Here is a 13,596-nt window from a genome sequence, read left to right as displayed (position 1 = left end):
AGACGCCGTCGCTGCCGTGACAAATCGCCTGGCCAGCCGCCGGCTTCCCAGGCCGCTCCCACAAACAGGCCGCCGGCCTGTGCACACACGGAGCCGATCGTGACGTCACCAGTGCCAATTGGACGCGCGCTGCCACTAACATGTCATCGGGTCAACATGTTGCGTCTGGAGCCTGCGGTAGCACCCGAATTGCAGCGTTCAGTGGCAATGGTATTGCAGCGTACGGTAGCAATGAAAATGGAAGACGCACCAACAGTGGTGTTGGAGTGTAAGATAGCACTTGCATTGGAGCGAGCGGTAGCACTCGCTTCGGAACAAACGGTATTGACGGCATCAGAGCGCGCAGTAGCACTGAGCTAACAGGCGTTTGGCTAGGGAAAAATTGAACGCGAATTGTTGTGAAAAACAAGCTGTGCCTTACACAAATACGTGACCACACTAGCACCAGCCACGCGTGGAATCATGACAAAAGCAAAATATATCACGCTTGTATAAATACGCTACGACCAAGTTGCATTCATCTGTTGAACGGCTGGACTCGGAACAACCGCTTTCACAGCGGTTTTTTTGGAAGGAATGCAGCTTTATGAAGATAAGGTGACTTACTTTTGACTATCCGAAAACAACATTTTGGCCCCGCTCGTTCAAAGTTTAGGCTAGTGTCTTCCGGAAGTGAATTAAACCATTTTAATGCACTACAAGACGGAGACATAATTTAGTAGCAAATGTGAAATGCACAATAGAGATAAACAGGAGCCAACCCCATCGTCGGTAACCATGCGTATATCAAAATAGCCCGTAAATCTTGTACTTTCCACTGAAGAGTTTTCCTCCATTTTCATGACCTATTCGCTATTTTAAGTTCGCCAGTTTGGTCCCGTGTGACCGAATCATGAAATACCGTAATTTACCAATAATGTTGATGGGCCTGGCGACAGTCCCTAGATTTGCACCCGTTTATCCCAGTTTTCACGCATTTTAGGTTTGTTCCCAAATAAGGTCGTTGTCTTTTCATGGTAGCGTAAAAAGACCTTTTCTGAAGCAACCATCGCCGCGCCAGTGCGCAACGCAAGCCTGCGGTTTAGCCTTCACGTCTCCGCCTGACGGGCGTGCGTCCGCCGGTTCAGCTGAGGCCCCAACACGACCCCGGCCCCGCCGTCCGTCCCCAGGCTAACCCGTGGACGTTCATGGTGCGGAACTCGCGCGGTGACCCGGTGCGCGACCCGTCCGGCCGGCCCGTGTACGGCGGCTACTGCATCGAGCTGCTGGACAAGCTGGCTGACAAGATGGAGTTCAACTACGATCTGGTGTTCCCCGCGGACGGCGCCTTCGGGGCCAAGAACGTGCAAACGAGCAAGTGGAGCGGTCTGGTGGGCGACCTCGTAGAGAAGGTGGGTAGGCGGGGGCAGACGCAAGGGACGCTGCAGCTACTCTGGGATGAGGGATGGACGGGCTTGAAGAAGGTAACGCTTGCGATGATGAGACTCGAGCACTTAATGGGGGAGGTTACGGCACACATTTTTGGGCAGCTTGCTCGACATACAATGGCTCAATTGGTTGGTGCCCTGGAGGTTTGGTTTCTATTACGTGCTTATGGCATGGCCCAGCTACAGCGAACAAACGATGAGGAAAGAACTGGTAAAATATATGACATAAGAGAAGCGATGGACTGTGTGATAGCGTGTTCACTAAGTGGCGATATGGGTGTTGTAAGTTTGGAAGAATGTTGCAATGACCTTGGCCGAAACGTTCTTTAAACTGCATGCTTATTTTGCCCTCGAAAGTTTTATTTTGTCAATGGCGTGACAAAGTAAAAGCAATCTTCTCTGTCACGTTTCATGGGCTGTACGCTCACAGACGTCTGCGTCCACGTAAGGTGAAAGGGACTCAGGTGATGCCTTCGATGGAGACCAGAGCACTTGACAAATATTCATGAGATGCCATGTTTACGTCAACAGCTGTCGTTTGGCAGGACACTGACATTGTGATTGCGGCCCTGACCATGACCTCGGAGAGGGAGGAGGTCATCGACTTCGTCGCACCTTATTTCGACCAGTCCGGCATCAGTATCGGTGCGTATGCCCGTCACACCTTCAAACACGCTTCTGGCTTCACACCTACAAACACGTTTGTGGCATATTGTGCTCTGTGTGTATCACAAACTCTTCTTTCATAGACTATGCTAGTTTGTACATCACAGGCTGCCATCATCTTGCAAACCCATAAGCCTGGGAACACTAGCCACCGGTGCTATGCTTGCCGCACTCGTCATTAAAACAAAGAAGCGGCTACTCTGTTTTCGGGCACGCCACTATCGCTCACGCGATGCTCTGGCCCCACCTAACCTGCTCTGAGATAAGCCTCGGCCAGAGAGAGCCCCACGGGCCGGACCAGACCGTTAGGCTATCCGCTGACCACTAAAAATCGGGCCGTGGCCACCACCCGACAGTGGTGAGGAAGCAGGAGCCCGAGTACTCCATCTTTCGCTTCATGACGGTGCTCAAGAAGGAGGTGTGGTTCAGCATCGTCGGCGCCCTCGTCGTCACCGGCCTCATGATCTGGGTGCTCGACAAGTTCTCCCCATACAGCGCACAGAACAATCCCGACAACTACCCCTACCCGTGCAGGTGTGTGGAGTCAACGTGTCCAGTTTGGTAGCGGAAGTCTGTGGTTTGGATTACAGCCTATCTGTGCAATTCATTTCGAGTACCTTATCAGGCTAGCAGCAGAATAACGCGCGCAAATAGCTAACCATCATAACCAGACTTGAATCACGTATTGTACTTGAGCTATCCTGTTCAAAATAAACCGGATGAGAGCCGGACCAGGGAAGCATAAGCCACTCAGCAGCGTCCAAAAGTCAGATCGCATGCTAAAAGTGAATTCAATTTGCACTTCGCATTGTCATCGTCCTGCATTGACTCCGACGAACTTTCGCTACCTTCTGACAACCTGTGCCCTGACACCGGCAGGACTTTCACCCTCAAGGAGAGCTTCTGGTTCGCGCTGACCTCGTTCACACCCCAGGGCGGTGGCGAGGCGCCCAAGGCGCTCTCGGGCCGCACGCTAGTGGCCGCCTACTGGCTGTTTGTCGTACTAATGCTTGCCACGTTCACCGCCAACCTGGCCGCTTTCCTGACGGTCGAGCGAATGCAGGTGAGAACGGCGCCGGCAGGGGGCAGGGGAGGGGGCGGGATCAGAGCCTCAGGGCATAAGTGGAAATCAGGCAGGTCAGCTGGGTCACCAAAGCGCGGTTTAGATTGGGGAGGGGGGAGGGCATGGCATGGTGCCGGCCGAAAAATAGAATGCGAGGAATGAGGAAATGCGCGTGGTTGAGTGGCCAGCATCACTGTACCTCTTCTGATGAAGTGCGCATGCTTAGCGTGCGATCGTACAATCATATCAACGGTAAATTGTCCAAACTTTGACAAATGAAAGAGAGCTACTACAGTGATCCATCAATTGCGTGTGTGATTTAAACAAAGACAACAACACCGGCAAACGCGACATGGTCGTCATAAGCTGTGGTCTTAAACGCTCCTGTGCATGTAGCTAACTCTTTCCAATAAACGACCGCCATCTTACCGGGCCACCGCTTCAGTGCTGCGCTGGCTGCGCCTCTGTGTTGTGCCGCCCGCTCTCACCCAGCTCCCGTTTCTCTGAAGACGTCGGTGCAGAATTTAGAGGCGCTGGCCAAGCAGAGTAAGATCATCTACTCGGTGGTGGACGGCAGCTCGACGGACTCCTACTTTCAGAACATGGCTCATGCCGAGAACGCCCTCTTTAGGTGGTCAGACACGTGTTATGAGTGTCGCTTAGCTCACCGCTTCGCTTCGCATCTTGCACGCACTGCGCGCTCTCTAGTCCATGCCGTGAGGGTCATGGAGGTCACTATGGTGCAGAACCGAGTACCCTGGTCAGGGAAGGTCAAGAACGCGTACCCAGGAGCGCCTCGCAAACACGTGACGAGGCCGGCCGCCGCCCGGCGTCTGTAGCTGCCGATACAGCTATATCTTGTCTGGGAAACATTCGGGTTCAAAGGTATTCAAGATGGTACTTTTTCCACTGGCATCGTTAAACAGTAAGCAAATTTGGCAAGGAAATTAAAATGCACAAAAACTATGGGAAAACGGGAGTAAAGATCAAGAATATCAAGTATGTTCAAATAGCGTTTTCGCCTGGAAGCGTTATGTTTCACCATCATGTACCTACTCGTCATTTAACGATTGCAGTGCGTTATGTTTGGCCCCCATGGGAACAACAACGAGTGGGTACATGCACTTCGATAACAAGATGCATCGGCCATTTTGATAGGCCTGACGATAAACGATAGGCCTTGCTCCTGCTTATCCTGGTTTTTGTACATTCTAGATTTGATGCTGAGTTAGGACCGGGTGTGTTAATGCCGGTGTACAAATGTTAGTGTAGAACGGTTTGATCTGATGTCCTGCTATGCGATTCGATACAAATATCTGACGGGTGAAGCGGCCTATGTGCTGATTTCGTTGGGCTGGCCGAAGTTAAGTCAAAAGATGAGACCAATCAAATCCAAAAGTGGCCTCCTGCATGCCGATAGGTATTTGTTTCAACGCTATCTGAGACTGCTGTAGTTTTTTTTGTGCAACATTACGCTCATTGCGATGTAAGGCTTTGTGCACTTTATCTCGAGGTTTCGAAACCCTCGCGCTCGACAGCCACACCACGTGAAAGAGAACCAACGTCCGGCGCTCTCAATTGTCCTAGCTCAGTGCGTGGCCATGAAGCGCGACGAATCGCCCTCCATGTAATCACACCCACCCCGCGGTCGATCGATGTCCGACTGGCGCATGGTGGTGATTTATCCGTGTAGTAGACCACTACCGGCGCAACACTCGCGAGCACGTGCATCTGTTTGGACCGGGTGCAGCATGTCTGCATCTGACTGTTGTTGGGCTTGTCGGAAGCAATGTCCAGACCTACATGGTAGAGGTGGGAATAGCGAAGGGGTGAAATCCTGCCAGCCGACTCATGAGCAAAGTGAACGATGTTTGCCCAGAAATTGTATTGTGTCTCCACGGATTCGACTTGTTTCCTATCCAGAGTAGGGCCCTGCGAACTAAGCAAGGAGTTCTGGAAGGAGGGGTCCGTTTGCAAGTCTGCGGCCCACCCCCAGTGGCGAGCGCACGAAGTAACATACAGGTTCACTTACCCCTGCATCACCAATTTTCTACGCTCAAAATGTGCGTGAATACATGCTGACAGTTATAAACTTGAGGTAAACTAGTAAAACTAGAAACATCGGGAACACGCGATGTTGCTTTACTCCATGAAACGTATTGAGAGTGTCTGCGGCGCGCCAGCCCGGCTTTTCATTGCAATTTTTTAGCTCTGCCCTTCGCACTGAGGGTTTTTCCGCACACATGACCCCACTTCTAACTGTGCATAGAGGACGCCGCCTTGGACTGCGCTTTGATCTAACGTTTGAGGCCATGCAATGTAATTGCATGCATACGCGGAACGTAAGCCATACGCAGAATACAGTTTAAAACAGTCCAAAATTCAGACAGCTGCCCTGCATTGCAAGTGTTTCATTTACAAACTCGGCTTATGGTAGCAATACGGCCAGTCGTATGTTTGGCCAATGGCTGAATGCATTATGTTTGGCCAATGTAGTCGTATGTTTGGCCAATGGCAGAACTATCATAGATATTCCCAGGAATATGCTTCGCTTGGTGTTATGATTTATCACCCACTGACATGCGCGCTGCTGAACACAATTTTTGAGCCATCACACCTGACTGTCGCCGGCGACGGCTGACTGCTGCGACTTCTCTGCAGCAGCCAGCCGTGTTGCGACTTCTCGGCAGCAGTCAGCCGTGCTGCGACTTCTCGGCAGCAGTCAGCCGTCGCCACATTGCATGCTTCTAAAACGCATCACTTTCTGCCACGTCTGAGGGAATCTGCAAACTCACATGCATGCCTGCATCCACTTAAAGTTACCTTCATCCTTTGAATCCTTGGACGCTGTGACGACCACAAGCGAGGACGATTCTCTCTTTAAAAAGTTAACGGGATCAGTGCATTTTTGCCCACTGTTAGATTTTATAAGATGATTTAAAGATTAATGCACCGAGGCTTGTCACTCGCAGAAGTTGAGGATCAAATATATCAGAAACATTTTAGACGTGGAGGGCCGGTAAAAGGAAAGGGTCTATGCCTTTACGTACCCGCCATGACTTTTGGTGATCTGCTCCCGCATTTTGAAATATCTTCGATGGAAGAAAATAAAGCAAGCGTAAATGATAGCCTAGTAACAGGTAGCCCGGTTTCTGAAGCGCAGGGAACGCAATCCCTATATCTGTGTAACCAATGTCAAAAGCAGCTGCATACTCGTACAGATCACGAAAAAAGTAAATATATAACGTTGCAATAGCAGGTACGAATAGCAGCAACTTGATCTGTAATTGTGGTAGTGGCCCCGATAGTTCCCTATGGGCTCATTACCCTGGTCTTAGGAAATTCTGAACAATCTTGCATCGAGATTGGTATCCCTCCACACGACTGATGTATATTTCAAAGGCGTGGGATACCTATTTGGTCCAGCTGGGAGCCTTGCCACGACACCATTTATCAAGGGAGAGCGGCTAGAAGCTGACGTGATGACGCGAGCCGCGGTGTCAGCGGGCTCGGTCACCGTCTCTTCGCTTGCACGCCGCGCCTGTGGCGAGGCGCTCGCACGTGACACTGATTCTGGGCGCGCACCTGACACGTGACACGTGATTTCTGGGTGCGGCGCTGACCAGCCGGCCGTCACTGTGGCGCTAGGGCCAGTGACGGGCGATGCGGTCAGCCCACCCGATGCGGCTAATGCCGTCCCCGGCCGCGTCTGTCGCTGCTGCAGACGACAGTGAAGTCGCTGGAGGAGCTGGCCCGCCAGTCGCGCATCGAGTACACGGTTGTAGCCAACTCCTCCATCCTAGAGTACTTCCAAAACATGGCCACCGCTGAGGAGGAGCTGTTTAGGTGAGCTGCGCGCCGCCGGCCGACCTCACAGCCAGCTCAGGGGCCGACCGGTACATCGCCAACGGTGTGGTGACGTCATCACCAGCGCTGTGGTGACGTCACCAGCATTCCCAAGCCGCTTGGGCTCCGTGAAAGGCCTTCGTGAGAACAGGTTGTGTCCATAATGCGTACGGGTTTTTTGCATGCCTATATATGGGCGCATCGTCATCGATGTCATACGTTTGTGCTCTCGCATTAAGTCGTGCTTTGCTTTGCTCTTCTTTTACATGGGTTTTCGGCGGGCTGTTGAAAATGTCTGCGCATGATTTCGCCGAAATCGAGTTTCACGTCGTCCCCCAATAAAACACGCTATATTTGGGTAAGCCTTCACTTATGAGTTTCTGTGGCTTTACATCAGTCACGATTTTCCTTCCCGACGTCTCGGCCAAGAACAAGATTCCACTGTGCCCTGCTCTCGCGGCTTCAGCTCTGTTCGCTGTGTGAACGCCAGCTGCTTGCCCAACCATGACCGCGGGCTGAATGCTGCCCCACTGTCGCATGTGCTCCACCCCGGTCCTCCACTGGAAAAGCCCGCAGCGAGGAAGTGAGCCGCATGCACGTGGCCCATCTTTGCACGGTTTTGGCAGCCGTTACAGTCCGCAAAAGACTTCAGACGCATTTTGGTAAAGCATCGCATATATCCATGTCGGGACATAGTAGCTGGTACGTATATTTTGTGGGAGACTTCAGCTTCATTTGGTTAGGTATCGCATATAGTTATGTTCCGATGTGTTCTGTGGTAATTTCGCTACGAACATAGACGTTTATGTTGCAGAAAGCACTGAATGCGTCCGCTGATTCTACAGTTTGATATGATCATTTGACCAGAAATCACCGTCTTTGATCCAAATTTCAAAGCGCCATTTCGCTATTTGAAACTTTACCACCACTCTCGGATGCGTAAATGGTGTTACCTCCACTGATGTGCAACGCATCGCAATGTCGGCTCTGCCCTGACTCGCTGAGCCGGCCACCACAGAGTGTGGAAGGAGATGACGCTCAACTCCACCACGGACCAGGCCAAGTACCGCGTTTGGGACTACCCCATAAAGGAGCAATACACTCACATCCTCAACGTCATCAAGAAGACGGGCATGGTGCGAAACGACAGTGTCGGCTTCGATAAGGTTTGTCTCGGCTACGGCTCTCTTCTCCCGACCTTGGCCGGGGAGGTATTGGTGTCAGCTTTGTCAGCCTACCAGGAAGATGGTCACTGATAACGGAGGTGGATTTATTACCTTCAAAATCACTCCGCACCCCTGTCTGTTCGAAGCCCATGGAATAATCTGATAGAACATGCATCCCCCATCCAGGAAAGCGAAGGTCTATTTCCGTCCACGGTTTCCATAATCGTCGGCTAATTGTTGGCAGCTGGTTGACCGGATTGACAGCTAGTCGTTAACTCTGCGCTAACCGTCAGTCTCACCGAGCTTGAATCGCCGCTACCCAGCCGTCGCACAAACGCACCCACGCCATCGCTGCGCCGGCAGGTTCTGGCCAATAAAAAGGGGGAGTACGCCTTCATCCACGACGCCTCGATCGTACGCTACGAGGTGTACCGCAACTGCAACCTGACCCAGGTGGGCGAGCCGTTCGCCGAGCAGCCGTACGCCTATCGCCGTCCAGCAGGGCAGCCATCTGCAGGACGAGATCAGCAAAAAGTACGTACGGTGGACGCTGAGCTTGCAGTGCGGAACAGTCCACGGCCGTCGTGTGTGTGTGTGTGTGTGTGTGTGTGTGTGTGTGTGTGTGTGTGTGTGTGTGTGTGTGTGTGTGTGTGTGTGTGTGTGTGTGTGTGTGTGTGTGTGTGTGTGTGTGTGTGTGTGTGTGTGTGTGTGTGTGTTGTGTGTGTGTGTGTGTGGTGTGTGTGTGTGTGTGTGTGTGTGGGTGTGTGTGTGTGTGTGTGTGTGTGTGTGTGTGTGTGTGGTGTGTGTGTGTGTGTGTGTGTGTGTGTGTGTGTGTGTGTGGTGTGTGTGTGTGTGTGTGTGTGTGTGTGTGTGTGTGTGTGTGTGTGTGTGTGTGTGTGTGTGTGTGTGTGTGTGTGATAGTTTGAATGGAGTGCATGCGATCCATTTGTCGGTAGCATCGGTCAACGTGTCTGTCGCTTAGTAATCATATTTACGTGTATCATTACACACATATTATAGTAATCGTGTGTTTATTGATCTAAATTGGGTGGTACTCGACTGATCTGGACCTACCCCGCGACAGGATAATGCGTTTCGTTGCATACGGAGACGTAATCACACATTTACGATGAATGAGACACGGAAACAACTCATCTGTGGTCCAATCTGCATTGGGGCAAAGCATAAGAATAACAGAACCTTCCAGATGTCATTGGATGTGAACTCCGCGGGTCCCGGTGCTGGTTAAGCCGGCTATTATGTGCAGGTATAAGCGCCCAGCGCCTATGAGAACAGACCATCAGTACGCGCCATATATTTAAACAATGCAAAGATTCATTATCATGTTAAACCATCGCTTACATAATTTTGTCCCCTTCCTCTCCGGCCTTGATACTGCCATTGCTACACAGCCATAGCGAGTGTTTCCAATCCATCGGTACTCAGGCGTGGGTGCCTATAGACATCAGTCCAGCGAAGCGCCCAGCGAACCCCGCACCAATGACTATCTACCCGTGGCGGCCTGGCCATGTCCGCAGTATTCTGGAACTGCAGAAGGACCGCTACTTCGAAGCTCTGACTGCCAAGTACTGGAACGCATCCCTCAGAGGGGACTGCCCCAGTCGCGGCGACAGCGAGGGCATCACGCTACACAGTCTGGGTAAGGGCCACCTCACCGGCGGGAAAAACGTCACCGATGCGCTCAGCTGATGCAAGTGATAGAACCAAGGCAATTTCGTCTATTAACAAGGCGAAAACACGCAGGTGAAGACTGCACGATGACTGATAGAGTTTCCTGTTTATTTCTATTGGATGTTTTCGGGTTTATTTTGCACTGCAAAGTTACTGCATGCGGAATCTCTATCTATGCATACTATTTTCATCTTTTACCGCAGTGGTAGTGGTAAATACATCCTCTGCTGTCTGTTCGTCTTTGAAAACATTGTTTTAAACATTGAAACACTATTAGTCCGATTTTAATGGATTTAATTGAGTAGACATCAGCTTTCGGTGATTGGTATGCATTGACCTGATGCTATGTATGCTGGTTGGTGTGTTCTTTGAACGTTCTTCTGCCAAATCGGTTGCCATAATTCTCTTAGAATGTTCTCTGTTATTGGAGCCTTGCGAGACGATTTCAGAGTTTCCACATCATCCATACGATACAATCATCACGTGTATTACCAGGAAATGATACGAGAACAACACGTGCACAAGAACAAAACACTTGCCAAAAAATGGTTGATGAGGTATCATATCGATTAGAACAAGCCACTGTCAGCTGGAATCTCCCATCTAAAATGTCAAAGCAGGGAAGTGCTTGAATCCCACAAATCTCCTTGTTGGCGGCTGCTTGAAAATGAACGTAAAGCGGTTCATTGGTGTCTCAACCGCACCAGCTAAAAGCTGCCGCAGTGTCTGAGCCAAAGTGTCGTAACCATTGCTGATACGCCTGACGGAAGAGGGTGTCAGGATTTTACAATTACCATCGTGATGCGGAAATAAATGTACTGTAAGTGTACAGAGAGCACACGACCTTATTGTTATGATGATGTCGATTACTCGTGACCTGAACGCCTGCCTTCATGCCCGTACATCACGTGCCTTCATGCCCGTACATCACGTGCCTTCATGCTCGTACATCACGTGCCTTCATGCCCGTACATCACGTGCCTTCGTGCTAGTACATCACGTGCCTTCGTGCTCGTACATCACGTGCCCTCGTGCTCGTACATCACGTGCCTTCATGCTCGTACATCACGTGCCTTCATGCTCGTGCATCACGTGCCTTTATGCTCGTGCATCACGTGCCTTCATGCTCGTACATCACGTGCATTCATGCTCGTGCATCACGTGCCTTCATGCTCGTGCATCACGTGCCTTCATGCTCGTACATCACGTGCCTTCATGCTCGTACAACATGTGCCTTTATGCCCGCACATCACGTGCCTTCATGCCCGTACATCACGTGCCTTCGTGCTAGTGCATCACGTGCCTTCATGTGCCTTCATGCTCGTACAAAATGTGCCTTCATGCTCGTACACCACGTGCTTTCATGCTCGTACATCACGTGCCTTCACGCCCGTACATCACGTGGCTTCATTCCCGTTCATCACGTGCCTTCATGCCCGCATATCACGTGGCTTCATGCTCGTACATCACGTGCCTTCATGCCCGTACATCACGTGCTGGTCATGATGCGATGCTGGCGTGTTGCCGCAGGCGGAGTGTTCATCGCCACCCTGGCCGGGCTCGTGCTGGCTCTCATTACGCTAGCCGGCGAGGTAGTCTACCACAAGAACAAGGCCAACACCCAGGTCACCAGCATGGAGCAGAAGAAAGTGGGCGTGTCCGTCATCAACGTGAACCCGCACAAGGACTGAGCGCCCCCCCCCCCCCCCTGCACCCAGATAGCGCACCTGCGTTGGGTACTTCTCGTTGTAGAAGCAACTGCTGCTGGCCGTTGTCAGCGACACAGGGGCTTCATGACCAACGGAGAAGCTATTACCACAAAGCCTCATTATCGTTGATTGTTGGCATGGAAGGTATCATATATTGTAGGTGGTAGTTAAGGGAGCCAGAAATATAGTCCTCGAATGGAATGATGTCAATTCCAATAGGCTCACCGGTCCAAGGCTTGTCATGTGTTTGCGCACGCTTGAAGCAGATGATTAATGTCAGACACTCTGTGCATTTCGAAGTTGTTTTCGTGCATCGGTCGTATGCTCACTCTAAAATATTCTAGTGGCTCATGAAAGTGCGCTGATCTAGAGGTGTCGTGTCTCAACACGAACAATAAGTTCGCTTTGAAAATGCTTTGAGGTATTAAAAAGCATTGTATTTGTCTGAAAGCCATTCAAATCCGTAAATGTCGACTCTTTTTAGCTTTATATTTGATTACATATTGACCCTGCCTTTGATATTCAGATTCGTCTGCGTGTACGGGTGCTATATATGCGGTCATCGTTGAAACGCCATTGGGCTTTTTGATATCTTTCAGTTAAGTGATACGGATGAAATCATACTATTTTCGATCAAAAACATTTCGTTACGCTTTGTACATTAATTTACACTCGCTGCCGTAGTTTAGGTTTGATAAACTTCTAAAATCTGAAATACAGTATTTTATCCAAGGAAGGTGGCGTTCATACCCTGCACGTAAGCCGTCGTAACCAACAACATTTACCTATCGCTAGCACCATAATTGGTTTTTAGGGCATTCTTTACAAGCCAATAAAGGTGCAGAAACAACAGAACAACTGTCGTGTAAATTCTTCCTTAAATGTAATCATTTTCTTTCGTGGCCAACGGTCGATGCACAAATTTCATAAAGATGGGAGGCATGGCCACTCGTCCCCTGCCTGTTCCCACTTTTATCTGGCCCAGCATTTCCTGATGGCGGGCAATGCCGGGTATCACTGGCCCGAGCCCGGCTCCTACGCCACCGGTACCTCTAGCACGGGCCCGGCTCCCGCACCGCCGACGCTGGTTCGGTATTGACTGTGGGTACCGCGTCGCCAGAACGCCTCTCTATTTATGATGGTTCTTTAACCAGTGTGCGTAACTGAAACGGAGCGGATGTGACCTGATCTAGAAACACTGCAAATGGCCATTATTAGTGACTGTTATTTCACTATCTGGTCACTTTTAGTGACAACGTGCCGAGAGGCGCGATCGCTAGGCTAGACATGAATGCCTTATAGTAGGCAGCATTCAGATTTTCGACGCAGGAATCATGCATAGTCGTGTTTGTTTTGAACAAATCAAGATTGTATGTGCCTTGGGTGGAGGTGACTGCTTTTGACAGCAAAGGCTTTATGAGCGATGTTGACGGTGCCTGACTGAGGCTTGCTCCTCGAAAAGAAAACGGTCGTTAGCATGTTGTCGAATTCTTTGTGTTCTGCTGCCAGCATAATTAGAACTTAATGCACACCCATCGGTTCGAGCAGAAGATACACAATTAGCATGCATGTTTCGGATGACCTGGTCCAGATCAGAACACTAACAAGACATACACGCTACATCAGTTGCTAAATATTGCACAATAACACAATTACCTCCATTTAAGGGACGCTTAATGGCAGCGAACAGTTGCGTCGAACATGTGGTATTCCCTTGGGCCATGGCAGTGAGCGCATCTATTGAAGCTGGAACACGTTGCATTGATTGCACTCGCACATGTTCGATTCCGCGCAGGACACCAGGACGTTCCGTTCCGTGATTGTCGATACCAACCGTGTTTGTCAGGACCGATACTGTTTGTGAATGGACAGTTCGTCCTGCCTGACGGCGAAGAGCATAGATTGTACTGCGGTTTGTGGGAAGACACACAACGGCTACCTACGCGTGGTAATCAGCATCGCGTGATATAAAGTATTGATGCGACAGCTGCTGGGCGAAAACGGGAGGCCCGAATGTGATTGTGAAA

At 50.6% G+C, this 13,596-nt stretch overlaps 1 protein-coding gene across 1 annotated transcript in view; it reads left to right on the top strand.

Annotated features, from left to right (window-relative positions):
• LOC119106364 (ionotropic receptor 25a-like) overlaps window positions 1–11,600 on the top strand; it is a 42,230-nt gene extending 30,630 nt beyond the window's left edge. The window contains 10 exon segments of the mRNA XM_037229990.1: window positions 1,170–1,391; window positions 1,973–2,072; window positions 2,450–2,627; window positions 2,973–3,156; window positions 6,881–7,002; window positions 8,021–8,168; window positions 8,532–8,654; window positions 8,656–8,702; window positions 9,707–9,828; window positions 11,391–11,600. Coding sequence (XP_037085885.1) covers window positions 1,170–1,391; window positions 1,973–2,072; window positions 2,450–2,627; window positions 2,973–3,156; window positions 6,881–7,002; window positions 8,021–8,168; window positions 8,532–8,654; window positions 8,656–8,702; window positions 9,707–9,828; window positions 11,391–11,551 — 1,407 coding nt within the window. The 3' untranslated portion in view covers window positions 11,552–11,600.
• The last annotated feature ends 1,996 nt before the right edge of the window (window positions 11,601–13,596 follow it).

The sequence above is a fragment of the Pollicipes pollicipes genome, unplaced genomic scaffold, assembly GCF_011947565.3.
Source record: "Pollicipes pollicipes isolate AB1234 unplaced genomic scaffold, Ppol_2.1 Scaffold_6138;HRSCAF=7277_pilon_pilon_pilon, whole genome shotgun sequence".
In the NCBI taxonomy this organism is placed as follows: Eukaryota; Metazoa; Arthropoda; class Thecostraca; order Pollicipedomorpha; family Pollicipedidae; genus Pollicipes; species Pollicipes pollicipes.
Note: the sequence above shows the minus strand (reverse complement) of the source record. Positions and strands in the feature narration are given on the sequence as shown.